The 27,865-nt window shown below is 49.0% G+C and overlaps 2 protein-coding genes across 5 annotated transcripts in view; one reads left to right on the forward strand and one right to left on the reverse strand.

Moving 5' to 3' along the window:
* LOC120909931 (oocyte zinc finger protein XlCOF6.1-like) overlaps positions 1-27,865 on the reverse strand; it is a 487,791-nt gene that overhangs the window by 218,045 nt on the left and 241,881 nt on the right. The window lies entirely within an intron of this gene.
* Positions 5,763-27,865, forward strand: part of LOC120909893 (gastrula zinc finger protein XlCGF26.1-like) — a 34,253-nt gene continuing 12,150 nt past the window's right edge. The window contains exons 1-6 of one of the 4 annotated variants that reach the window (XM_040321686.1): positions 5,763-5,881; positions 7,470-7,587; positions 9,855-9,958; positions 10,038-10,149; positions 11,376-11,480; positions 16,918-18,234. In XM_040321686.1, the coding sequence (XP_040177620.1) occupies positions 7,557-7,587; positions 9,855-9,958; positions 10,038-10,149; positions 11,376-11,480; positions 16,918-18,143 (1,578 nt within the window). In that variant the 5' untranslated portion in view covers positions 5,763-5,881; positions 7,470-7,556 and the 3' untranslated portion in view covers positions 18,144-18,234. Of the gene's footprint in view, positions 5,882-7,469; positions 7,588-9,854; positions 9,959-10,037; positions 10,150-11,375; positions 11,481-16,917; positions 18,235-23,549; positions 23,731-26,366; positions 26,452-26,666; positions 26,769-27,865 lie in introns of those variants that run through there. The other 3 variants (XM_040321689.1, XM_040321687.1, XM_040321690.1) reach the window with 3 other exon arrangements.

Genomic DNA, 27,865 nt, shown 5'->3' on the forward strand with positions numbered 1-27,865 from the left:
GTACTTGAAAAAAGGTATCGGTACTTGTACTCAGTCCTAAAAAAGTGGTATCGGGACAACCCTAGTTCTCAGGATTGCCCCACCAGGGGGTGAGCAAGCTGGGGTCAGTAAGGAGAATCATAGTCAGTAAACAAGTCAAAAATAGGTAAAAAGTAGTCACAGGTTGGGATCAAGCAAAAGTGTATTTGAGGAGCATGCCAGAGGTTTGTAACGCGTGATAGCGAAGATGCCGACGGCAGCAGGAGTGACTAGAGCAAGATATTGGCTAGAGAGAGCACATTAATCTGGCAAACAGGAAGTGCAAAAAGCATAGCTTAAATAGGAAGTTCGTGGGAGGAGCAAAGAGTTCAAAGGTCAAGAACAAGGCAGGATCGTCTAACAGATCAGAGAAGGAGCTGTCCAACATCTCAGGTGGCTCAGCAAGATAAGTTACTGCCAGACACAGCAGAGGGTTCAGCTTAACTCAGTCCTGCATAACGTCTCCCACGCCCAACAGTGCCTCGATTTTTTGTTGGTGCCTATTATTGGTGATCGACCTGTCTCTGTCAGTCTGTAACTGCTAAGCCTCACTGCTCCAGAGCATCTGTAGTTATCTGGATTTACACATTTCTGGAGGGTTGTACCTGGAGACCAGTGAGAAGAAAAGGGAAGAATTGTAAGTTGCAACTCCACTGGATCCCACTTTGTGTGCTCACCTTGGTATACATTTGCATTGTATGAGTTTGCCAGTGGGGTGCGATGTAGGTCCAGGGCTGTGGTCTGCTGTAGCAATGCCCATACCCTGCAGGGTAGCCTGACTGGGATGAGGTGAAGACTGAGCCTTTCGGCTCTGCTGCGTACTTTGTAAGTTGCCTCTATTTTGGTGAGTTCTCAAATGCTGGTTCCCTGTCGGGCCTGTGGGGGGACTTTAGGCATGGTCAACAGATTTTCCTGCTGCTCCTGGAAGCTGTATTACCGGAACAGCTGGTGCCGGAGGGCACCATTGTGCTGTACTGATCTATGATCTTTTGGTGCTGGATGAGCACATCGTTTATTGGTGATCTGTTACTTGTGAGTATTGCAGACATGGCAGGTCTGGGACCAGGTGGAGTAAACTCCCACATGCACTTTGTTTTGCTTTGTATCTTTTAACCACTTAAGCCCCAGACCTTTAGGCAGCTAAATGCCCAGGCCAGGTTTTGCGATTCGGCACTGCGTTGCTTTAACAGACAATTTCGCGGTCGTGCGACGTGGCTCCCAAACAAAATTGGCGTCCTTTTTTTTCCCCACAAATAGAGCTTTCTTTTGGTGGTATTTGATCACCTCTGCGTTTTTTATTTTTTGCGCTATAAACAAAAATAGAGCTACAATTTTGAAAAAAATGCAATATTTTTTACTTTTTGCTGTAATAAATATCCCCCAAAAATATATAAAAAAAAAAAATTTCCTCAGTTTAGGCCGATACGTATTCTTCTACCTATTTTTGGTAAAAAAAAAAATCGCAATAAGCGTTTATCGATTGGTTTGCGCAAAATTTATAGCGTTTACAAAATAGGGGATAGTTTTTTTGCATTTTTATTAATTTTTTTTTTTTTTACTACTATTGGCGGCGATCAGCGATTTTTTTTTTCGTGACTGCGACATTATGGCGGACACTTCGGACAATTTTGACACATTTTTGGGACCATTGTCATTTTCACAGCAAAAAATGCATTTAAATTGCATTGTTTATTGTGAAAATGACAGTTGCAGTTTGGGAGTTAACCACAGGGGGCGCTGTAGGAGTTAGTGTTCACCTAGTGTGTGTTTACAACTGTAGGGGGGTGTGGCTGTAGGACTGACGTCATCGATCGAGTCTCCCTTATATAAGGGATCACTCGATCGATACGCCGCCACAGTGAAGCACGACGAAGCCGTGTTTACATACGGCTCTCCCCGTTCTTCAGCCTCGGGGAGCGATCGCGACGGAGCGGCTATAAACGAATAGCTGCGCCGTCGTCCCCAGATCCCCAACCCCCATTAAATCAGGATCCTCAAAGTTCACCCTTACATTAGGGTCCCCAGAGACTCACCATACATACATCAGGGTCTCAAAGTCTCCCCACATTAAATCACATTTTCCCCAGAGCCCCCATCACATTAAATCAGGGTTTTCAGAGTCTCCCACATTAAATCAGTATCCCAAGAGTCCTCCTCAAACATACACCATGGTCCCCAGAGTTCCCCTTTATGCTTTAGGGTCACCAGAGTGTTTTCCATTACACCCAGGTCCAAAAAGTTGCCCTATTGCATCAGGGTCCCCAGAGTCCCTCCCATGATATCAGGGTCCCTAGAATTCCCTTTCTTATTTTAGGGCCCCAGACAATCTCATACTTGCATGAGGGTCTCCAGAGCCTCCCTCCCCATTAAATCAGGGACCCCAGAGTTAGCATCTGCAGACTCCCCACCCTTAAATCAGGATCCCCAGAGTTGCTCCACATTAAATCAGGATACAGAAAGTCCCCCCAAGTTAAATCAAGGCCCCCAGAGACCTCCCCACACTTACATTTGGGTTCACAGAGGGCCCCCTACATCAGGGTCCCTAGAGTTCTCCCCATCATATCCTGGTCCCCAGTGTTCTGATCAATACATCATGGTCCCCAGAGTTCTTCACCATTACATCAATATCCCTAGAGTCTCTCCAATTACATTAGAGTCCACAAAATTCCCCCTTACATTAGGGCCCCCAGAGACTGCCAAACTTACATCAGGGTCCTAAGAGTCCTCCCCCCCACATTAAATCAGGGTCTCCAGAGTTCCCTTCTTACATTAGGGTCCCCAGAGACTGCCAAACTCACATCAGGGTCCTAAGAGTCCTCCCCCCCCCACATTAAATCAGGGTCTCCAGAGTTCCCTTCTTACATTAGGGTCCCTAGAGACTTCCTACAATTGGATCAGGTTCTACCAAAAATGAAATCAGGATCCGTTCCTTCTCTGTGCAGCAGGGAGCTACAGAATAGGTAGACGCTGGGAAGTGGGGCACTAGAAAAGAGAAGGTTTGAAGAAGGAAGTTCTGTCCTCCTGCTCTGAAGGTCGGGGGCCATGGTGCAGGGTAAGCTCGTGGTTGATTGCTAGGAGGCCGGGCGGTCCTAGTAACCACTACCACTGGTAACGGTGAGTACCCGTCACATGCCTATTGCTGCCACAAGGGATGTTTACATTCCTTGTGATAGTAATAAATGTGATGAAAAAGTAAAGAAATTTTAAAGCAACAGCGTAAAAATAAAAAAAATATATAAATTGATAATTATTTTTATTTTTTTACGTGCTCCCGTCCCCCCTGTGCTAGTGCGCAAAGGCAGATGCATGCGTCGGACCTGAATGCACACAAACCGCTATCGTCCCACACAGATATCACTGCAAACGTCGGATCATGGGAAGTCATTTTAGCACCAGACCACCTCTGTTCATCTAAAGTGGTAGGGGCAGATCCACAAAAGAATTACGCCGGCGTATCTATTGATACGCCGGCGTAATTCTAAATTTCCCGCGTCGTATCTTTGTTTTGTATCTACAAAACAAGATACGACGGCATCTCGGGTCGATCCGACAGGCGTACGTCTTAGTACGCCCTCGGATCTTAGGTGCATTTTTTCCGCCGGCCGCTAGGTGGCGTTTCCGTCGAATTCCGCGTCGAGTATGCAAATTAGCTAGTTACGGCGATCCACGAACGTACGTCCGGCCGGCGCATTTTTTTTACGTCGTTTGCGTGCGGCTTTTTCCAGCGTATAGTTACCCCTGCTATATGAGGCGTACTCAATGTTAAGTATGGCCGTCGTTCCCGTGTCAAATTTTGATTTTTTTACGTCGTTTGCGTAAGTCGTTCGCGAATAGGGATTTGACGTCACCGTCGTAAGAATTGGCTGGTTCCGGTTTAATTTGGAGCATGCGCACTGGAATACCCCACGGACGGCGCATGCGCCGTTCAAAAAAAACATTTACGTCGGGTCACAACGTATTTACATAAAACACGCCCCCATCACATCGTTTTGAATTGCGCGCCCTTACGCCGCCAAAAATATACTACGCCGCCGTAACTTACGGCGCGCATTCGTTGTGGATTTGAAAAAAAAAAGTTACGGCGGCGTAGTGTATCTTAGATACGCTACGCCCGGCGGGAAGATGCGCCGCGCTACGTGGATCTGCCCCGGAACCTGTAAAGGCTGTTAAAGTGTAGCCAATGGATAGTCAAATTTACATCGCTTGACGCCGTTGTGTGGGCGTGCACAATTTTAAAGCGTGACATGTTTGGTATCTATTTACTTGGTGTGATATCATCTTTTACATTTTACAAAAAAAAATGGGTTATGTAGTGTTTTTTTTTATTTATTTTTTTGCATTCAAATTTTAAAAAGTGTTTTTTTTTTTTTTTTATTTAAATCACAAAAACTGCATTTGAAAAACCGCAGCGCAAAAACCGTGTCACATAAAAAAAAAAAAATCCAAAACCCGGCAATTTATTCTCTAGGGCAATTGCTTTAAAAAATATTTCGGGCTACATTCAGAAAGAATTTACGTTGGCGTATCTATTGATACGCCGCGTAAATTCAAAGCTGCGCCGGTGTATCTTCTTTCTGTATTCAGAAAGCAAGATACGCCGAAATTAGGCTAAGATCCGACTGGCGTAAGTCTCTTACGCCGTCGTATCTTACTTTCATATTTACGGTGGCCGCTAGGTGGAGCTTCCGTCGATTTGCGCGAATAATATGCTAATTAGGTAGATACGCCGATTCAGAAACGTACGTCCGCCCGGCGCATTTTTTTTACGTCGTTTACGTTCGGCTTTTTCCGGCGTAAAGTTACCCCTGCTATATGAGGCGTATCCTATGTTAAGTATGGACATCGGGCCAGCGTCAAATTTTCCTGTCGTTTGCGTAAGTCGTTCGCGAATAGGGCTGTATGTAAGTTACGTTCACGTCTAAAGCATTGACGATTTGCGGCGTAATTTCGAGCATGCGCGCTGGGATTCCTTCACGGACGGCGCATGCGCCGTTCGTAAAAAAAAAACGTCAAATACGTGGGGTCATAAGTAATTTAAATAAAACACGCCCACATCATCCACATTTGAATTAGGCGGGTTTACGCCGGACCACATACGCTACGCCGCCGTAACTTAGGGCGCAAGTTCTTTATGAATACGGAACTTGCGCCCTAAGTTACGGCGGCGTAACGGATCTGAGATACGTTACGCCCGCAGAAAATTACGCCGGGCTATCTGAATCTAGCCCTTCATGTTTGTGGGTTCTAATTGATTTTCTAGCAAAAATAAATAAAAGCACGTAAACAAAAGTGACAGAAAATTCCCAGTCTTCAGCTGGTTACGCCTGTGGATTATATGTATAAAATAAATATATATATATATATATATGTATGTGTGTGTGTGTGTGTATATATATATATATATATATATATATATAAAATGTGTGTGTGTGTGTGTATATGTATATATATATATATATATATATATATATATATATATATATATATATATATACATAATTAGTACTAGGATCTAATTATTATTCTAGATAAAACCGCAAAAATGTATGACGCTATTAACACTCCTCTCTATCACTGTGTTCTTCTTTAAACCCGGAAATGCTGCTCATACTTCCGCTCTATGCGTTCCACTGCAGAACACCTGACTTGGCCCAGCTTTCAAAGCGCTGTTTACTGCAAGCCGAGCCACCACTAGAGGGCGCACGTCGGACAGGTCACAGGCGGAAGTGTCCTCAGTGCAGAAGGGACGGCGGCCATTTTGTTGTAGCCCGGAAACACAGGAGGATTCTTTTTTTATTTATTTTTTACAAGATTCTCCGTGGAGAGGTGTGATTGTGCAGAGTGTGTGGCCAGTGACGAGGAGGTAATATTAATACTTATCCTTATTATGAGAGAAGGGGGTCCCAGCACTCTGTGTGGACTGCATGAGGTGATCATGTCACCTCCACAAATCATTATCTTCCTGCAAGTCCTCTGGTGTGTAGCCCAGGTCAGGGTGCTGTGGAAATACACATATTGTACAGGAATAGATTCTCTTGTATGCACAGAGGTAGAAAGATCCATGATGATTATATGCAGACCTCCATGGATTCATATATCTGCCTTTTGTTTGCTCTCTTTTCCCCCCTCCTCTATTCAGCCGCTAGGAATGACCTGTGTGCACTGAAGTTGAAACCTTCACAGTCGTATGGACTTGCTGTCCGACAGTCCTGATTGGTCCGACAGTGTTAGGTGGACGGGTCACATGCTTTTCCATACCTGGAAGTACCGGGTATCTCCTTCGGGCTCTCTGCACTGAACAGAGCGGAGAAGACACAGCCAAAAATGATGAAGCCATTCCAGATTTCATACATTTTAGTCTTGTCGGTCATAACCAGTGTAGGACAGGGAGCTACGACTTTCAGGAATTCGTGTTTCATTGTCCAGGGTGGATTCGATTTAAATCAAAAATTTATAACCACTTAAAGCGGTGGTTCACCCTCCTTAACATCATTCTAGCATTACATTCGGCATCGTAGCGCGAGCTACAGTATGCCGGTCTTACATTTTTTATCCCCGTACTCACTGTGCTATTCCACATTGAAGATTCCGACTCCCGCGGGGAATGGGCGTGCCTATGGAGAGGGAGGATGATTGACGGCCGGCTCTGGCACGTCACGCTCCCCGAAGACAGCCGGAGTAGGTCTCGGCTCTTCACGGCGCCTGCGCACAGGCTATGCGCAGGCGCCGTGAATAGCCAAGCCTATTTCGGCTATTTCCGGAGAAGCGTGACGCGCCAGAGCCGGCCGTCAATCACCTTCTCTCACCATAGGAACGCCCATTCCCCGGAATCTTCAATGATCCATAGCACAGTGAGTACGGGGATAAAAAATGTAAGACCGGCATACTATAGCTCGCGCTACGATGCCGAATGTAATGCTAGAATTTTTTTTTTTTAATAGGGTGAACCCCCGCTTTAAAGACCGCCCAACATACATTTAGGGCAGTCCTTAAAGCGGGGGTTCACCCAAAATAAATATTTTAACATTACATTCAGCCGAGTTGTTAGAATGACATTAGGCTGTTTTTTTTAATATCCTTGCCGTACATACCGTTTTATATATATATATGTTCACCGCGGCATCCGGGTATAATCTGCGGGACTGGGCGTTCCTAATTGATTGACATGCTTCCGACCGGCGCATACAGCGCGTCACGAGTTGCCGAAAGAAGCCGGACTGCGAGTCGGCTCTATACGGCGCCTGCGCACCGACGTTCGGCTTCTTTCGGCAACTCGTGACGCGCTGTATGCACCGGTCGGAAAACATACATATATGCATAACATATATACATTTTTTTTTTTACATGTTTACAATAGAGATGGGTTCACTTGTCGCATATAATCAAAAAATTACTCCATGTATCAGCAACTTCTCTGTGTATTTCATAATAAACCTTTTTATTTTTGGCAGTACAAGGTTTATAAACCACCCTAAGGTACAAATATAGAGGAGAGCATGTAATGAGAAGGACACAAGGATCTGTAGAAGGACGTCACGATGGAAAACCAACCGTCTTCCACATCACGGGGTAAGAGGAGACTTTCATTTCTTGTAAAGGAGAGAAGAGTATTGAGGATCCCCCTGATATAAAGACATATAGCTAGATTCAGGTACGGCGGCGCATCTTTCCGGCGGCGTAGCGTATCGTATTTACGCTACGCCGCCGTAAGTCAGAGAGGCAAGTACTGTATTCACAAAGCACTTGCCTCCTAAGTTACGGCGGCGTAGCGTAAATGGGGCCGGCGTAAGCGCGCCTAATTCAAATGAGGATGAGGGGGCGTGTTTTATGTAAATGGATGGTGACCCGACGTGATTGACGCTTTTTACGAACGGCGCATGCGCCGTCCGTGTACATATCCCAGTGTGCGTTGCTCCAAAGTACGCCGCAAGGACGTATTGGTTTCGACGTGAACGTAAATTACGTCCAGCCCCATTCACGGACGACTTACGCAAACGACGTAAAATTTTCAAATTTCGACGCGGGATCGACGGCCATACTTAACATTGACTAGGCCAGCTATTTGTTATACTAACTTTACGCCGGAAAAAGCCTTACGTAAACGACGTAAAAAAAAATGCGCCGGGCGCACGTACGTTTCTGAATCGGCGTATCTAGTCATTTGCATGTTCTACGCCGAACTCAACGGAAGCGCCACCTAGCGGCCAGCGTAAATATGCACCCTAAGATACGACGGCGTAGGAGACTTACGCCGCTCGTATCTTGGCCTAATTTAAGCGTATCTGGTTTCCAGAATACGCTTAAATTTACGACGGCGCAGATTCAGAGTTACGACGGCGTATCTACTGATACGCCGGCATAACTGTATCTGAATCTAGCTAATCCTCTGATATAAAGACATAGAAGAAATTGAGGGAATTTACAAAGATTGTAGCAGACAGAATCTGAAGCGCATTTTTTAAAGCCTAACTAAACAAGCTGAAGCTACAAGCTTATTGGTTACTCTGCTGCTGCTTTAGATTCTGGGCCAGATTCTCGTAGGGAGCGCGTATTTGTGAGCGGGCGTAACGTATCCTATTTACGCTACGCCTCCGCAACTTTGACAGGCAAGTGCAGTATTCTCAAAGCAAAGTTGCGGCCGCTTAGCGTAAATAGGCCAACGTAAGCGCCCGCCTAATTCAAATATGGAAGATGTGGGTGTGTTTTATGCCAATGTATTGTGACCCCACGTAAATGACGCTTTTTACGAACGGCGCATGCGCCGTCCGTGAAAGTATCCCAGTGCGCATGCTCCAAATTAACCCGCAAAAAGCCAATGCTTTCGACGTGAACGTAAATGACGCACAGCCCTATTCGCGAACGACTTACGCAAACGACGTAATGGACGGAAAAATTTACGCTGTCCCGACGTCCATACTTAACATTGTCTGCGCCTCATAGAGCAGGGGTAACTTTACGCCGGAAAAAGCCTTACGTAAACGGCGTATCTGTAATGCGACGGCCGGGCGTACGTTCGTGAATTGGCGTATCTAGCTGATTTACATATTCTACGCGTAAATCAGCGTACACGCCCCTAGCGTCTAGCGTAAATATGCAGTTAAGATCCGACGGCGTAGGCGACTTACGCTGGTCGTATCTTATACAAATTCTGGCGTATCTGATTCTTTGAATCAGGCGCCAAGATACAACGTCTAAGGCCGAGTACTCACGGCAGGACATGTCCGATGAAAACGGTCTGCAGACCGTTTCCATCGGACATGTCTGGCCAGGGCCTGCCCGGGGACTTCTGTTCGATGGCTATACACACCATCGAACAGAAGACCGCGCGTAAACAATACGCGGGGCGTGTCCGCGGTGTCGACGCGTCGATGACGCGGTGTCGCCGCGACAATGACGCGCCGGCGTGGGCGGCCTGCCTTGAAAATGCTTCCACGCATGCGTCGAAGTCATTCGACGCATGCGAGGGATGGCGGGCGGCAGGACATGTACGGTAGGTCTGTACAGACGACCGTACATGTCCGGGCGGACAGGTTTCCAGCGGACTGTTTTAAAGCAAGTCCGGGAAACAGTTGTCTGCTCAGAAACGGTCTGTCAGACAATTGTTTGCTGGAATCCTGTCCGCGCGGCTGTACACACGACGGAACATGTCTGCTGAAATTGGTCTGCCGACCAGTTTCAGCAGACATGTTTGGTCGTGAGTACGGGGCCTAAGACTCAGAGATACGACGGCGTATCTGGAGATACGCCGTCATATCTCCTACGTGAATCTGGGCCTCTGTCTGCACCAGTTTTAGTTAATTTCCTCAATGTAATCAGTCAGTGTGTGTTTCCTACAGATGGATCCAGTAACAGAAATCCCCCAGAGAGATGTCCCCGTCCTCTGTATTCCCGGGACTCCACACAGGAAGATCAGGAGATCCCTCAGGAGGATCAGGTCGATGTAAGTGAGGATTTTACTGATATGTTTTCTCAATGAATTAGTTACATATACAAAAAAGTCTGTATGGTGTCTTATCCAGGGTGAAGGCTTGATTGTTGTTAAAGTTGAAGTAAAAGAAGAAGACGAAGAAGAATATGATTGGGGTGATGAGCCGTGCAGAGAGGAAGAATCTCCTCCAGAGATCAGCACAGGTGAGGAATAAACACTAAATCCAGAGAAGAGTCCCAGATCCTCCTTGTTCAGGCACTACAACAATCTCTTATTTTTTTTTTAAGAGCACTTCAAACAAATAAACCTGCAAAAACACACTTGGCTCAGTGCCAAAAAAAGGTACATAAGCTACTTTGGTGCCAAACGCGTTGCGTCCCTCAGGTGTGAATGCAGTGTCAATCCAGAGAAGAGTCCCAGATCCTCCTTGTTCAGTCACTACAACAATCTCTTCTTCTCCCCCCTCCTCTGTCAGTAGACAGTAATGGGGAGACAGTATGTGCCCAGTGGGGGAGTCAGGAGACATCAGCCTCTATTAGACTCCGGCTCTTCTCCTCACATCATGTCTATGGCCCGGATTCACATACATTGGCGCATATTTATGCCGGTGTAGCGTATCTAATATTCGCTACGCCGAAGCAGCGCAGAGAGGCAAGCACCGCATTCACAAAGTACTTGCCTCCCAAACTGCGCTGGGTTCACTCGGCGTAAGCCGTCGTAGGTGGAAGTGGGCGTGAGCCATGCTAATGAGGCATGACCCCATGCAAATGATATGCCGAGAGCCATACAAGTACTTAAAACGAACGGCGCATGCGCCGTCCCGTGGACGTTTCCCAGTGTGCATGCTCAGAATCACGTCGGAACTACTCCCTAAGATACGACGGATCACTGCCTACGACGTGAACGTAACCTACGCCCAGCCCTATTCACGTACTACGTAAACGACTTAAAATACGGCGGCTGTGTTCCCTGGTCCATACCTTAGCATGAGTTGCGCCTCCTATACGGGGAATAACTTTACGCCGGACGTACGACTTACGCAATCCGCGTATATTATGCGCCGGGCGCAAGTACGTTCGCGAATCGACATATCTCCCTCATTTCCATATTTGAATAGGAAATCAATGGGAGCGCCACTTGCTCCCAGCGTAAATATGCGCCCATGATACGCCGGTGTAGGAAGGTTACGTCGGTCGGATGAAGCCTATTTCCAGGCGTATCTTGGTTTCAGAGTCCGGCGTATTGATACAACGGCGCATATTTACACTTACGCGGCGTATCTCGAGATACGTCGGAGTAAGTGCTTTGTGAATCCGGGCCATTGTGTTTTACCAACCTAGAGACGTGACCAGTCTCCCCCCCACACACACTCTCTGGGGTCTCTCATACATCTCAGTACAGGGGGCTTCACTCTCCTCTCTGTTCACAGACCCCGGAACCACTAGAGCCACCCGAAGAGGTGCCAAAGCGGAGGAGGAGAAAGAAGGATGTGTGAGGATTAAAGAGGAGGAAATTCCTATAGAGATCAGCACAGGTAAGTAATAAACATTAAATACAGAATTAGAGTATGGTATTGCACGTGAAGATTTTATTGGGATGATAATAAAGCAGAATTAAAGTACAAAACTAGATATGGGAGGACTGAAGAGACGGTTATATCTCTTCTGCAACAAAGCAAACTCAAGCCAGCCATACATGGATCACAATTTGGCGGGTATGAGGGACTGGCTGAATTTTGATCCATGTATGGGCAGGTTGGTGGTATAGAAGCCGATCTACCAATTGACTTCTGTACAACCAGCCTTGTCGGATTTTTTCTGCTTTATCAGTGCCACCGTCTAAAGCCAGCAGTGCTGATCAGTGTATTCTGAAGGCGGTGTCAGAGTACAATAGCTCAGCGGGAAGGATTCCCCATCCGCCTCGAATGTGTGGGTGAGGGAATTGGGTGATTTTTATTTTTTTCGTTCAACCTGATGGAGCTGGGAGAATATGTTGATACAGGCGAAGGTGAGTATTTGCAGACTTTAGTTCTGCTTTACCGTCTTCAGAATCAAAACATTAGCCCGGATTCAGGTAGATTTGCCCCTTATTTACGGAGGCGCAGGGCAGCGTTTTTGCCCTGCGCCCCCGCAAATTTACTGCGCTACCCGCGATTCACGGAGCAGTAGCTCCGTAAATTGCGTGTGCGCTGTGTAAACTTGCCCTGTGTAAGGGCGCCTAATGTAAATGATCCTGTAGGGGGCGGGAATCATTTAAATTAGGCGCGCATGCTCCGTCTGGAAACTTTCCCGACGTGCATTGCGGCAAATGACGTCGCAAGGACGTCATTTGCTTCAAAGTGTTAACGTGAATGGCGTCCAGCGCCATTCACGAATCACTTACGCAAATTACGTAAAATTCGAACGTCGCGACGGGTATACTTTAGCATTGGCTGCCCCTGCTATTAGAAGGGGCAGCCTTACGCTAAACACGCCGTACGGAAACAACGTAAATTGCGTACGCAGGGCTCGCGCAACATTGTGAATCGGTGTTAGTATGCAATTTGCATACTATACGCTGACCACAATGGGAACGCCACCTAGCGGTCATCGCAAGAATGCAGCCTAGATATGCGTGGCATAAGAGCCTTATGCCACGCAGATTTTAGGCTGCAGTCGGCGTTACGATGTTCCTGAATCAGGAGCATTCGTAACGCCGGGGCAAGTAAGCAATTGCGCTGTGTAACCTATGGTTACACAGGCGCAATTGCTACTTGAATCTAGGCCAATGTCTTGTTGTTTAGAGCGGAACTAAACCCTCCTATCCTTTGCAGCCAAGGAAGATGCCATCTTGGCCTCTGTTTCATCTGGAGCTGCCATTGTGCTGCACATTTGATGGTTTGACAGTTTGGTTGAGAGCAAAACAAATGTGACAGTTAGCATGTCTGGCATTCTCTGAATTTTAAGTATGATCTTAGGCCTGGTTTACACTGGTGCAAACACAGACACTGGATGTGATTCGCACTGCATTGCTGTGCAGATCACAAGCGATGTCTGTGCGATGCAAATTCAGCCATACAGTTTCTGTGGCTGAATTCGCATGACGTTTGGACCAAAACGGTACAGGACCCTTTTTTTTGGGTCCGTATTGGAAAAAGATCGCGCGGGTGTTCACACCCATGCGATCCGATTCCTGTCTGAATTCACACTGTGAACCGATTTTGGGGGTGTCATTAACTTTATATTGACATCTGCACTGCACAGTTTTGAACTGCCTGCGATTCTGATGAGGTGCGGAATCCGCAGCGAATTCGCTGTGAATTCGCACCACATTTAGTGTAAACTGGGCCTTAGTCAGAAAATTTTAATCCAGTAATACGCTGTTCCACCCTGCTCTGCACATGCTCACTTGCTCTCTATTTTTAGGCACTGTGCCAAATTTCTAGAGGTCGATCTGCTGCCAGCCTAAAGATTTAGGCCCAGATTCTCGTAGAATGGAGTAAAACTACGGCGGCGTAACGTCATTTACGTTACGCCGCCGCAAGTTTTACAGGCAAGTGCTTTATTCACAAAGAACTTGCCTGTAAAGTTACGGCGGCGTAGCGCAAATCCCCCGGCGCAAGCCCGCCTAATTCAAATGAGCCGGGTAGGGGGGCGTGGATCATTTAAATTAGGCCGAACGTACTGCGCATGCGCCGTCCCTAAAATTTCCCGACGTGCATTGCGCTAAATGACGTCGCAAGGACGTCATTGGTTTCTTCGTGAACGTAAATGGCGTCCAGCCCCATTCACGGACGACTTACGCAAACGACATCCATTTTTAAATTTCGACGCGGGAACGACGGCCATACCTAACATTGGTTGCCCCTCATATAGCAGGGGCAACTTTACGCGTCGCAAATCTAATGTAAACGTCGTAACTTCACTGCGTCGACCGGGCGTACGTTCGGGAATTTGCGTATCTAGCTAATTTGCATACTCGACGGGGAAAACGATGGAGGCGACACCTAGCGGCGAAAAAAAAAATTGCATTTAAGATCCGACGGCGTAAGAGCCTTACGCCTGTCGGATATAATGGTTATCTATGCGTAACTGGTTCTAAGAATCAGTCGCATAGATACGACGGCCCAGATTAGGACTTACGACGGCGCACATGGCGTTGCGCTGTCGCAGGCCCTTTGAGAATCTGGGCCTATGTTTCTTGCTAAAGAACATCAGTTGTTATGGGTAAAGTTCGACTTTAACAGTTTATTTTTAAAATGATTCGGCCCCTTTTACACCGGTGGAGTCTGCCAGCGAATCCGCCCTAATCCTGATCCCTGCTGAGTAGGTGGATGACGGGTCCGTGTCCGCTCCACTGATGCAGAGTGGACACAGGCACAGCCCGTTTGTCCTTTATGGGCTGTCAGATGGAAACTGCCTGTCACACGATCCAATCCACCAGACAGATGGGGAACTGATCCCCATTCATCTGTTTTTAGCAGACAGGATGGAATCAGATGTCATGGGTGTCAGTGACATGCTCCATAGAGAGCAATAGATGGAGAGCAATGAATGGTCCGATCAGGTCCGCCTGAAAGACTGAGGCCGCGTACACACGGTCGATCCATGCGATGAGAATGGTCCGACGGACCGTTTTCATCGGTCCACTGCTGAAGCGGTCTGATGTGCGTACACACCATCAGTTCAAAATCCGATCGAGTCAGAACGCGGTGACGTAAAACACAACGACGTGCTGAAAAAAACGAAGTTCAATGCTTCCAAGCATGCGTCGACTTGATTCTGAGCATGCGCAGGTTTTGAACCGATGCTTTTGTGTACTAACCATCGGTTTTTGACCGATGGTCAGCCGTCCATCGGTTCGATTTCAAAGCGAGTTCTAAAACTTTGGTCTGAAGGACAAAAGTCCGACGGGCCGTACACACGGTCGGTTAGGACCGATGAAACTGGACTTTGGTCCGTTTTCATCGGTTTGGACAGACCGTGTGTACGCGACCGGATCAGTCCATCAATGTGAAAGGGGCCTTAAAGCTGAACTAAGCCCATCGATTTAACCACTTGCTTACTGGGCACATAAACCCCCTTCGTGCCCAGGCGAAATTTCAGCATCCGGCACTGCGTCGCTTTAACTGACATTTGCGCGGTCGTGCGACGTGGCTCCCAAACAAAATTGACGTCCTTTTTCCCCCACAAATAGAGCTTTATTTTGGTGGTATTTGATCACCTCTGCGGTTTTTATTTTTTGCGCTATAAACAAAAAAAGAGCGACAATTTAAAAAAATATATATATATTTTTTACTTGTTGCTATAATAAATATCCCAATTTTTTTTTAAAAAAAATATTTATTTTCTCAGTTAAGGCCGATTCGTATTTTTGTAAAAGAAAAAAAAATCGCAATAAGCGACTGGTTTGCGCAAAAGTTATAGGGCCATATTCTCATAGAAGTTACGATGGAGTATCTCAGGAAACTCCATCGTATCTCTCTTTTTTGGCCCGTGTATCTATGCGACTGATTCTTAGAATCATTTTCGCATAGATACACTTAAGATCCGCCATGTGTAAGTCACTTACACTGGCGGATCTTAAATGTAATGACGCCGGCCGCCGCTAGATGGCATTTACGTGAAGGACTTATTTGCGTATGCAAATGATCCTCCTACGCCGATTCCCGAATGAGTTCACGTCGCGTAACCGTCGCTAACGTCGTTTGCGTAAGCGGAAACTTACTCCTGCTATATGAGGAGTAAGTTTCCGCAAGTCCCACGTAGGCCATGTTACGGATGGCGTTGGGTCCGCGTCGTGTTTTTTCGTCGGGTACGTCGTTTCCGTAAGTCGTTCTTGAATACGACTTTACGTCAATGACGCACACGTCGGCGTCATTGACGTTTTCCGCTGAGAACTGGAGCATGCGCACTGGGCCTTTTGAAGCCTGGCGCATGCGCAGTTCATTAGAATCGGGGGCGCGCTTAATTTGAATACAAGCCGCCCCCTTGGAGATCCGCCAGGCTACGCCGGGGCATTTACACTCCGCCGTCCCAACTTACGGAGCAAGTGTTTGGGGAATACAACACTTGCTCCTGTAAGTTGGGACAGCGGAGTGTAAGTGCCTTAAGCGCAGCCCGCAGATTTTTAGAGAGAATATGGGCCCCAGCACCTACAAAATGGGGGATAGATTTATGTTTTTTGTTTTTTTACTTGTAATGGCGGCGATTTGCGTTTTTTTTTTTTTTTGTCAGGGCTGCGATATTGCGGCGGACGTATCGGACACTTTTGACACAATTTTGGGACCATTCACATTTATACAGCGATCAGTGCTATAAAAATGCACTAATTACTGTATATAAATGTGACCGGCAGTGAAGGGGTTAACACTAGGGGGTGAGGAAGGGGTTAAATGTATTCCTACTGTGTGGGGGGAGGGGACTGACTGGGGGAGGTGACCGATGCTGTGTCCCTATGTAAAGAGACACAGATCGGTCTCCTCTCTCCCTGACAGCACGTGGAGCTCTGTGTTTACACACAGAGCTCCACGTCCTGCTGTGTCACCGACGATCGCGGGTGTCTGGCGGACATCGCGCCCGCCAGGCACTCGCATCGGCTCCTGAGCGATGCGCCGGGCACGTTGTTTCCCCGCCGCGCGCCCCCAGCGGCGCGCACAGGGAACAACAACAACAGGACGTCTAAGGACGTCCACTCGGCACTTGAGAGCCGCGCTGTGGACGTCTTTCGACCATAGCGCCCATAGCGCGGATCTCAAGTGGTTAAAGGTTTCAAAAAACAGTTACATTCCTGGCATACCGGAATGCCTACTGTCACATTTGCTTGTGTTTTCAACCACACTGTCAAACCATCCAAAGTCTGGTGTCAAAACTGATCACATGTACAGCCATCATGGCAGTTGAAGACCAAACAGAAGCCAAGATGGTAGATTCCTTAGCTGAAAATTATAGAAAGGCTCCAAAAAGTTTGTTTTTTTCACTTATTTTCTGCAGATGGACAACCCATAGAAGAGGTTATTGTTATCTCAAAGTATGGTAAAACAGAAGACGACACCTCATCCGATTCTACAGAAGAAAGCCCCACCACTCCAGATCGCCACACAGGCCCTCGGAGAGTAAAGCGAACATCGAAATCCACTAAACGAAAGGGACGCGTTTCTGTTTCATCGCCCCCCACCGCCCATAAAACAGCCGATAGAGAGGGGGAAAAATTCTCTTGTTCCGAGTGTGGGAAATGTTTTATTCAGAAAGCTCATCTTGCTTCACACCAGAGGTCTCACGTAGCAAAGGAAGCCCACTCTTGTTCCGAGTGTGGTCAGTGTTTTTCTTCTAAAAGGGTTCTCATTGAACATCAGAAAACGCACGACGGAATGAAGCCGCTTTCGTGTTCCGAATGCGGCAAAGGTTTTACGCGAAAATATTCTCTCATGACGCACAAAAGGGTTCACACAGGAGAGAAGCCATATTCATGTTCACAGTGTGGCAAATGTTTTTCCCTGTTGACCACTCTCATCAGACACGAGCGAACGCACTCCGGAGAGAAGCCATTCTCGTGTCCCGATTGCGGAAAATGCTTTAGACAGAAATCGGACGCAGTAATACACCAGAGAATTCACTCGGGAGTAAAACCGTTTTCATGTTCTGAATGCGGAAAATGTTTTGCCTGTAAAGGAGCTCTGATGTCGCATCAACGTGCGCACAGGGGAGAGGGGCCCTATTCATGCGCCGAATGCGGGAAATGTTTTTCCATCAGCACTCACCTTCGCTATCACGTGCAGACTCACATTGACGAAAAGCAATTTCCTGCTTCTGAAAGTGGGACGTCCAACCCGGAGAGAAAGAATCGGATTTTACAACAAGGGATAAGGCCGTTTTCTTGCCCCGAATGTGGCAAAAGTTTTCCGCACCAAGGCCGTCTTACTAAACACCGGAGATGTCACACAGGGGAAAAGCCGTTTTCCTGCCGGGAATGCAGTAAATCTTTTTCTCAAAAAAGCGATCTCATTAGACACCAGAGATGCCACACTGGAGAGAAGCCGTTTGCCTGCACTGTATGCGGAAGATGTTTTTCTACCACACAAAATCTGACTTCTCACCTGAGAACTCACACCGGAGAGAAGCCATATTCATGCGCGGAATGTGGGATTTCTTTTACCTGGAAAAGATCCTTGATCAGGCATCAACGTGTACATGCGGGAGAGCAGTCGTTTTCCAGTTAGGAGGTCAGAAAAGGTTTTGAGCTAGATTCACGTAGCTCGGCGTATGTTTTGGCCGGCGTAGCGCATCTCATATGCGCTACGACGACGTAAAATAGGGAGCCCAGACCAGTATTCAGAAAGATCTGGCGCCGTACGTTGCGCCGGCGTAGTGTAAATAGGCCGGCGTAAGCCCGTCTAATTCCAAATAGGCAGAGGAGCTGCGGTGGCTCAACGCGATTGGCACTGCGCTGACAAGCCATTCACCTCTGCAGCTAGGGGTTCGGATCCCGGTCTCGGCTACATGTGAATTGAGTTTGGTGGTCTCAGCCCGGCTCCCGGTGGGTGTGCTATGCGAGGTAAGCCTGCGCTTAGTACGCCCACCCCCCTCCCACAAAAACCACCACACTTACACGCACTCAAAATTAGGTTAACATGCACGCACTTTGACCACGCGGTCTCTAAAAAAGAGAGGCGAAGGACTAACGGGGCTGGTTGAGCGGGCAAATCCTCTCACTCCCTTATAGGGAGTCCCTCTGCCCCGTTGGGCTTCAAAGCGGAGCTGTGTGGGAGGACCCACTCACACACCTGCCATTGCCACCCGGGGCATGGAGAAAGGTGTCAGATTGCCTCTGGGGGAGGCTTGCCTACTCCCAACTCCTGCAGTCTGGCTCCTCTCTCGAGTACACGCACAAAATACACTTAAAAAAAAAAAAAAAAAAAATCCAAATTAGCCGTGACCCCATGTAAATGAATGGCCGTTCGTACGGCGCATGCGCGCATGCTCAGAATCACATCGCAAATACTCCCTAAGAAACGTCGGCTCAATGCTCTCGACGTGAACGTAACCTACGCACAGCCCCATTCACGTACCACTTACGTAAACAACGTAAATTTCGACGGCTGTTCCTACGTCCATACCTTAACATTGGCGGCGCCTCATATAGCAGGGGTAACATTACGCCAGACGTAAGCCTTACGTAAACGGCGTAGCGGGCGCAAGTACGTTCGTGAATCGGCGTATCTAGGTCATTTACATATTCTACGCGTAAATCTACGGAAGCGCCCCTAGCGGCCAGCGTAAATATGCACCCTAGATACGACGGCGTACTAAGACTTGCGTCGGTCGGAGGAAGCTATAATTCAGGCGTATCTAGCTCCCAGAATGGCACGCATAGATACGACGGGGCATCTTACGCGGCGTATCTATAGATACGCCGACGTAAAGCTGTCTTGAGAAATGATCCGTCACGATAACACGATGCCACTCGCTCGTCTTGTCAACTTACCCGGGTTGAAACACCAAAGGTTGAGGGTTTCGGGGACTGGACTGAGTTGACGCTGAACTAGCTACACTTCCATTGCCATCACATAGAACTTCAATAAAGATTATTATTGTGTTATTATCCTATATCTGTGCGTATTTACATCATTTCTTTTACTGCCAGAATATTGAAAAACTCCACTACAATTTCTTGAATACCAGAGGTTCTCATCTATCACCCTTGTGTCTGTTTACTGAACGATCCCTCCTTGTTAGACAACGCTAATGCCGCGTACACACGGTTGGAATATCCGACAAGAAAAGTTGGATGTGAGCTTTTGGTCAGAAAATTCTGACCGTGTGTAGACTCCATGGGCTGGATTCAGATACATAGGCGTCTCTGTCCGCCCGGCGTAACGTATCTGAGATACGTTACGCCGCTCTAACTTTGGGCGCGAGTTCTTTATTCAGAAAGAACTTGCGCCCTTAGTTAGAGCGACGTAGCGTATATGTTGCGGCGTAAGGCCGCGTAATTCAAATGGGGATGTAGGGGGCGTGTTTTATTTAAATTTCCCTTGACCCCACGTTTTTTTACGGTTAACTTGAACGGCGCATGTGCCGTCCGTAAAATCTCCCAGTGTGCATTGCTCTAAATGACGTTGCAAGGACGTCATTGCTTTCGACGTGAACGTAAATTACGTCCAGCCGTATTCGCAAAAGATTTACGCAAACGACGTAAAATTTCAAAACTCGGCGCGGGAACGACGGCCATACTTAACATTGGCTACCCCTCATATAGCAGGGGTAACTATACGCCGGAAAAAGCCGAACGCAAACGACATTAAAAATAAAGCACCGGGCGGTCATTCGTTTCCGAATCGGCGTAACTCCTCATTTGCATATTCCTCACGTAAACAAACGGAAGCGCCACCTAGCGGCCAGCGAGAGATTGCAGCCTAAGATCCGACGGTGTAAGTCACTTACACCTGGCGGATCTTAGGGATATCTATGCGTAACCTGATTCTATGAATCGGGCGCATAGATACGACCGTCGGAACTCAGAGATACGACGGCGTATCAGGAGATACACCGTCGTATCTCTTTCTGAATTTGGCCCCATTTGACTTTTTCTGTCAAAATTTCCGACAGCAAAAATTTGAGAGCTGGTTCTCAATTGTCTGCTTTCCATTCTCACTGAGCCTGGGGTTCGAGCGTCTTGACGGCCCATTCCCCTGGATCTGTTCTCTCTCCCTGTGCCCGTCCCTCCCTCTGTGCAGCCCGTCCATGCGCTGCGTATGTGAAGAGGAAGCTGGGGACTGAGTGGGTAAGCAGTTCAGCACTGTGACCATACTCTCCCACTTCTCTAATCCCTTCCCGCCATCTTTCCCCCTCCTCCTTTCTTATGTTGTCCCCCAGCAGGGGTTGTAAAAGTAAACATCCGACGATTGAAAGTCCCGCGTCATGAACACACTGGCTTCTCGGCTCTTCTCGGCTCATTCATTGGACGATTGATAGCAGCGCAGCAATTGGCTCCCGCTGCTGTCAATCAAATCAATGACGCGGAGCGCCGGGGTGGGGCCAAGTGATACAGTATCACGGAATCGCGCCCGCAAGCTAACCCCCTTGGGAGATAGCTTCCCATAAGGGGGTTAGCTGATGTGGGGAGCAGCCAAGACAGCCGCCAAAAGGACCCCAAAAGAGGACGATCGGGGACACTCTGTGCAAAACGAGCTGCACAGTGGAGGTAAGTACGATATGTTTGTTATTTAAAAAAAAAAAAGGAACCTTTACAACCCCTTTAACTGCAAGCGTAGAGCTTTCTTTCTAGAGGCTATATTAGTACTTGGTTCTAAGTGGATTTAAAGTGGACTCACCATGCCATTACCTGGAGTGATTGGCATTTAGAAGGTTAAAGCAGGTAGTGAGCAAACATAATATCACCTCCGCACTGCCTGTCAAATGCCTCTGAAAAGTGACCTGAGCAGGGATCACTTTTCAGTAGAGTGACAGTGTCTGCTGCAAGTGTGTACAACCCTTGGGTGTTCACACTGGTATGCTGTTGTTTGGGCCGCAGTGGTGGTGTACTCAAAGTTTTCCTGCATGTTACTCCTGGTTATAGCCGCAGATTCAGTCCCATAAACTACTATTAGGTTGCACATTTTCTGAAAGCGCACAAAAAAAAAGTCCTGTCTGCTGCATCTTGGTCTTTGAGTGTTGGTGGTGCCTTCATACTATTAACCACTTAAGACCCGGACCATTATGCAGCTAAAGGACCTTGCCCCTTTTTGCGATTCGGCACTGCGTCGCTTTAACTGACAATTGCGCGGTCGTGCGACGTGGCTCCCAAACAAAATTGGCGTCCTTTTTTCCCCACAAATAGAGCTTTCTTTTGGTGGTATTTGATCTCCTCTGCGGTTTTTATTTTTTGCGCTATAAACAAGAATAGAGCGACAATTTTGAAAAAAAAATTGTATTTTTTACTTTTTGCTATAATAAATATCCCCCAAAAATATATATACCGTATTTATCGGCGTATAACACGCACCCTAACTTTAAGAGGGAAGTTTTAGGAAAAAAACATTCCAAGGCCCCCTGCGTATAACACGCAGGCACAGTTTACCCTCTATTTTCAGGGTAAAAAATGAAGTGTTATACGCCAATAAATACAGTAAAAAAAATGTTTCCTCAGTTTAGGCCGATACGTATTCTTCTACATATTTTTTGGTAAAAAAATCGCAATAAGCGTTTATTGATTGGTTTGCGCAAAAGTTATAGCGCCTACAAAATGGGATAGTTTTATGGCATTTTTATAAAAAAAAAATTATTTACTGGTAATAGCGGCGATCAGTGATTTTTATCGTGACTGCGACATTATGGCGGACACATCAGACACTTTTGACACTATTTTTGGACCGTTGTCATTTTTACAGCGATCCGTGCTATAAAAATGCACTGATTACTGTGAAAATTACACTGGCAGTGAAGGGGTTAACCTGTAGGGGGGCACTGAAGAGGTTAAAGCCGTTCTCCACCCTAAAGTGGAGTCCCGCTGATCGGAACCCTCCCCCCCTCCGGTGTCACATTTGACACCTTTCAGGGGGGAGGGGGGTGCAGATACCTGTCTAAAGACAGGTATTTGCACCCACCTCCGGCCCGGCATTCAAGGGCAAAAGACGGGCATTCCGTCACTTCCCGTCACCCCCCCCCCCCCCCCCCCGTTGTGTGCTGGGAACACTCGGCTCCCAGCACACAGCGGGAGCCAATCGGCGGGCGCGGCGCGACTCGCGCATGCGCCGTAGGGAACCGGGCAGTGAAGCCGCAGCGCTTCACTTCCTGGTTCCCTCAGCGTGGATGGCGGGGGGAGCAGCAGAGAGACGAGCGATCGCTCGTGCTCTGCTGCGATCGGCGCTGGACTCCAGGACAGGTAAGTGTCCTAATATTAAAAGTCAGCAGCTGCAGTATTTGTAGCTGCTGGCTTTTAATATGTTTTTCCCATGGCACATCCGCTTTAAGTGTGATCTACTGTGATTCTTACTGTGTAGGGGGCGTGGCTTTTCACATCACTGATCGTCGTTCCCTATGACAGGGAACAGACGATCAGTGACAGTCTGACTAGGAAGCACGGGGAAAGGTGTGTTTACACTTGCCTCTCCCCAATCACGGGACACCGGTGGCGTTCGGGTCCTGCGGGCGCGGTCACGGGAGTACCCAACCGGGTTGTGAGCGTGCCCCATATTAAAGGGGACCTGTACGCCAATATGCGCAGCCATGCCATTCTGCCGACGTACATTGGTGTGCGGTGGTCGGCAAGGGGTTAAAGTAGCACAGCAAAAATAGCCTGGTCATGAAGTGGGGTAAAACTATCAAGTGGTTAACACAGAAGGATGAGATGGAAGGTGTTGCCATGACAACCAGACATTTCCTCTGATCTGCACAAGGACAATGACACCTACAATCTGATTGTCTGCTCTATAGATAATAACATTAATCATTCAGTACTGAGATCTCATTTTTTTTTTTTTAGCTCTGATTAGAGAACAACAAAACATCTGCATGTCTCCTCTCTATGGTCACTATGCTCCCACAATACACCGGAAGCTCTCTCCTCACTTCCGCTCTATGCGTTCCACTGCTTCTTGGTCTTCCATAGACCCAGAGCACCGATTATGCCAGTGCAGAGATTAGAGTTGCCGCTAGGTGGCGCACGTCTGCCACGTAAAGTAGAAAGTGTCGTCAGTGTGGGATGGGCGGCGGCCATTTTGTTGAAGCCTGGAAGAAGTGTTTGGAGACGAAAACATTTCGTGGAGAGGTTTTGAGTGTGAAGAGTGTATGTCCACTGAAGAGGAGGTAATAATGTCTTCTTATTATGAGAGAAGGGGGTCCCAGCACTCTGTGTGGACTGGATGGGGGGATCATGTCACCTGAACACATCATCTTCCTAGAAGTCCTCTGATGTGTAGTGTAGGTCAGGGTGCTGTAGAGATCATATATTGTACAGGAATACACTGTATTTGATCTCTGTGATGTTTATATGCACACATAGACTTCCCTTCCCCCCTGCTAACAATGACCCGTATGCACTGGAGTTGTAAACTTTACAATGTTATAGACTTCTGATTGGCCCAGCGCTGTCACATGATCAGAGTCACGTGATTCTCCATATGTGGAAGTACCAGGTATCTCCTTTGGCACAGATCAGGGAAGATACAGAATAAAATGATGGAAGGATTTAGTGATCATCAGTGTAAGGCAGCCCAGCAGGGTGAATGAAGGAAACTGACCCGCTTCCCCCATCTATACATTCATTGGGGATGGGAGGAATCCTCACTGCTGAGTGATTGTATTCGGACAGCTGGGAAGCTTCCCCAGAATACACTGATCAGCATTGCAGGATGTAGCCGGCAGCACTGATCCATTAGGGAAAATCTGACCGGGCGTTTGTATGACTGGTAGATTGACTTCTGTACAACCACATTGTCCATACATCGAAATTGGGTCGGTCCTGTCTGAACCAGCTATATTATGATCCATGTATGGTCAGCTTGATACAGGGAGTCATCACTTCCAGGAGTCAGGGTTTTTTTTTTAAGCCCCATTATCTGACAAGTTATATTGTGCTGTTGCTCCTCCAGTTAAAAGAGAAGTATGTTTTTTTTTGTTTTGTTTTTCCAGAATCATACTTACCTAGATGGATGCAGCCAATCACTTGGTTCTTACAGCTCCCTGAGCAGAGAGCTGGTAGCTATCAGTAACCAGCTGTGGAGGGGGCGGGAGCGGCCGGCTCAGATCATTGGAGTGCTGGGCTGTGGAGGGGGCGGGATCAGCCAGCTCAGATCATTGGAGCGCTGGGCTGTGGAGGGGGCGGGATCAGCCAGCTCAGATCATTGGAGTGCTGGGCTGTGGAGGGAGCGGCCGGCTCAGATCATTATATTGCTGGGCTGTGGAGGGGGGCGGGAGCAGCCGGCTCTGATCATTGGAGCGCTGGGCTGTGAAGGGTGTGGCCGGCTCAGCTCATTGGAGTGCTGGGCTGTGGAGGGGGCGGGAGCAGCCGGTTCAGATCATTGGAGTGCTGGGCTGTGGAGGGGGCGGGAGCGGCCGGCTCAGCTTATTGGAGTGCTGGGCTGTGGAGGGGGCGGGAGCGGTTGACTCTGATCATTGGGGTGCTGGGCTGTGGAGGGGGCGGGAGCGGTTGACTCTGATCATTGGAGTGCTGGGCTGTGGAGGATGCGGGAGCAGCCGGCTCTGATCATTGGAGTGCTGGGCTGTGGAGGATGCGGGAGCAGCCGGCTCTGATCATTGGAGTGCTGGGCTGTGGAGGGGGCGGGAGCAGCCGGTTCAGATCATTGGAGTGCTGGGCTGTGGAGGGGGCGGGAGCGGCCGGCTCAGCTTATTGGAGTGCTGGGCTGTGGAGGGGGCGGGAGCGGTTGACTCTGATCATTGGAGTGCTGGGCTGTGGAGGATGCGGGAGCAGCCGGCTCTGATCATTGGAGTGCTGGGCTGTGGAGGGGGCGGGAGCGGTTGACTCTGATCATTGGAGTGCTGGGCTGTGGAGGGGGCGGGAGCGGTTGACTCTGATCATTGGAGTGCTGGGCTGTGGAGGATGCGGGAGCAGCCGGCTCTGATCATTGGAGTGCTGGGCTGTGGAGGGGGCGGGAGCAGCCGGTTCAGATCATTGGAGTGCTGGGCTGTGGAGGGGGCGGGAGCGGCCGGCTCAGCTTATTGGAGTGCTGGGCTGTGGAGGGGGCGGGAGCGGTTGACTCTGATCATTGGAGTGCTGGGCTGTGGAGGATGCGGGAGCAGCCGGCTCTGATCATTGGAGTGCTGGGCTGTGGAGGGGGCGGGAGCGGTTGACTCTGATCATTGGAGTGCTGGGCTGTGGAGGGGGTGGGAGCAGCCGGCTCTGATCATTGGAGTGCTGGGCTGTGGAGGGGGCGGGAGCGGTTGACTCTGATCATTGGAGTGCTGGGCTGTGGAGGGGGCGGGAGCGGTTGACTCTGATCATTGGAGTGCTGGGCTGTGGAGGATGCGGGAGCGGTTGACTCTGATCATTGGAGTGCTGGGCTGTGGAGGGGGGCGGGAGCGGCCGGCTCAGGCTCTCGGTGGCTTACTGAGAGCCTGAGCTGAGTGACGGTCCAGGCATATGGGCGAATCTCGAATTTCATTGTCACGAACTTGCCCGAGCCTGGACCAGCTCTGTGACGTCTGCGGAAAACCAGTCACAAGCGTGCAGAACAAACTGCACTTCTCTGATCCATAGTAGAAGTACAAACAAACAAGCTTTGGCTGTACTTTTCCTTTAAAGCGTTTGTAAACAGCTGGGTGCCTTTTTTTCTGACCTGCAAGGTAAAGACATAATGTGCTAGTTTGCATTGCATACTAGCACATTATTTGAAACTTGCGTGAAAACTAAGAATTCCAGTGATGCGCTGTCACCCATCTTCACCCATCTTTTTTCCAGGTCTGTGGACTCTGGCTGTGTGACTGGCAGGAGCCGCAATAACGTCACTCCCACACATGCACCAATTCTTCAGGAGCGCAGGCGCCATGACGTCATCGGCTGCATATATAGTAAATATCTGCACCGTTTAGGCTTACCTATAGGTGCAAGTCAAAGATTTAAGCTTACAATCACTTTAACAAATCACAATATTCAGCATCAGCGGTGGTGAAAATATTGGAACTGCCTCCTCCAAGGCAGACACGTGTGTGACAATCCCTACCACTGCACTGTGTCATTTATATTGATTCTTAAGATTAACTTTTTTTCTTTTTTTTTTTGACAGTGTGAGGTTTACAAACCACCCTGCGTACAGCAGAGACATACAGAAAAGTGGATCTGAAGAAGGACGTCCTGATGGAGAAGCGGCCGCCCCTCACATCACCGGGTAAGAGGAGACTTTCATTTCTTGTAAAGGAGAGAAGAGTATTCTCGCAGCCTCTAGAAAGACGGAGAAACAATCAGGAGAACTAACAAAGAGTGGCGTAGACTCTATGCCTGCACCACTCCTTCTAAACGGAGAAAATGGAGCAGATCTGGTTCCTAATGAATATAAGGGCCACCAGCCCCTTTGGTAATTAGTAGGGATGTCCCGATACCGAGCATTTCCCCGAGTACTTGTACGGCTCTTCCGTCCTCCCCCTGTCAGTGCCGCTCTTCTCCCCCCCCCTCTGTGCCGCTCTTCTATCCCCCCCTCGTCCGTGCCGCTCTTCTATCCCCCCCGTCTGTGTCTCTCTTCTCCCCCCCCCTGTCAGTGCCGCTCTTCTCCCCCCCCCGTCTGTGTCTCTCTTCTCCCCCCCCGTCTGTGTCTCTCTTCTCCCCCCCCCCCCCGTCCGTGCCGCTCTTCTCTCCCCCCCCCCATCCGTGTCGCTCTTCTCCCCCCCCCCCCCGTCCGTGCCGGTATTCTCCCCCCCCCCTGTCCGTCTCTCTCTTCTCTCCCCCCCCTGTCCGTGTCGCTCTTCCCCTCCCCCCGTCCGCGTCGCTCTTCTCCCCCCCCCCGTCCGCGTCGCTCTTCTCCCCCCCCCGTCCATGTCGCTCTTCTCCCCCCCCCGTCCATGTCGCTCTTCTCTCCCCCCCCCGTCTGTGTCGCTCTTCTCCCCCCCCCCCGTCTGTGTCGCTCTTCTCCCCCCCCCCCGTCTGTGTCGCTCTTCTCCCCCCCCCCCCCCAGTCTGTGTCGCTCTTCCCCCCCCCCCAGTCTGTGTCGCTCTTCCCCCCCCCCCCCAGTCTGTGTCGCTCTTCCCCCCCCCCCGTCTGTGTCGCTCTTCTCCCCCCCCGTCTGTGTCGCTCTTCCCCCCCCCCCCCGTCTGTGTCGCTCTTCTCCCCCCCCCCGTCTGTGTCGCTCTTCTCCCCCCCCATCTGTGTCGCTCTTCTCCCCCCCCCCCCCTGTGTCGCTCTTCCCCCCCCCCCCCGTCTGTGTCGCTCTTCTCCCCCCCCCCCGTCTGTGTCGCTCTTCTCCCCCCCCATCTGTGTCGCTCTTCTCCCCCC

Source organism: Rana temporaria, chromosome 8, assembly GCF_905171775.1.
Source record: "Rana temporaria chromosome 8, aRanTem1.1, whole genome shotgun sequence".
NCBI lineage: Eukaryota > Metazoa > Chordata > Amphibia > Anura > Ranidae > Rana > Rana temporaria.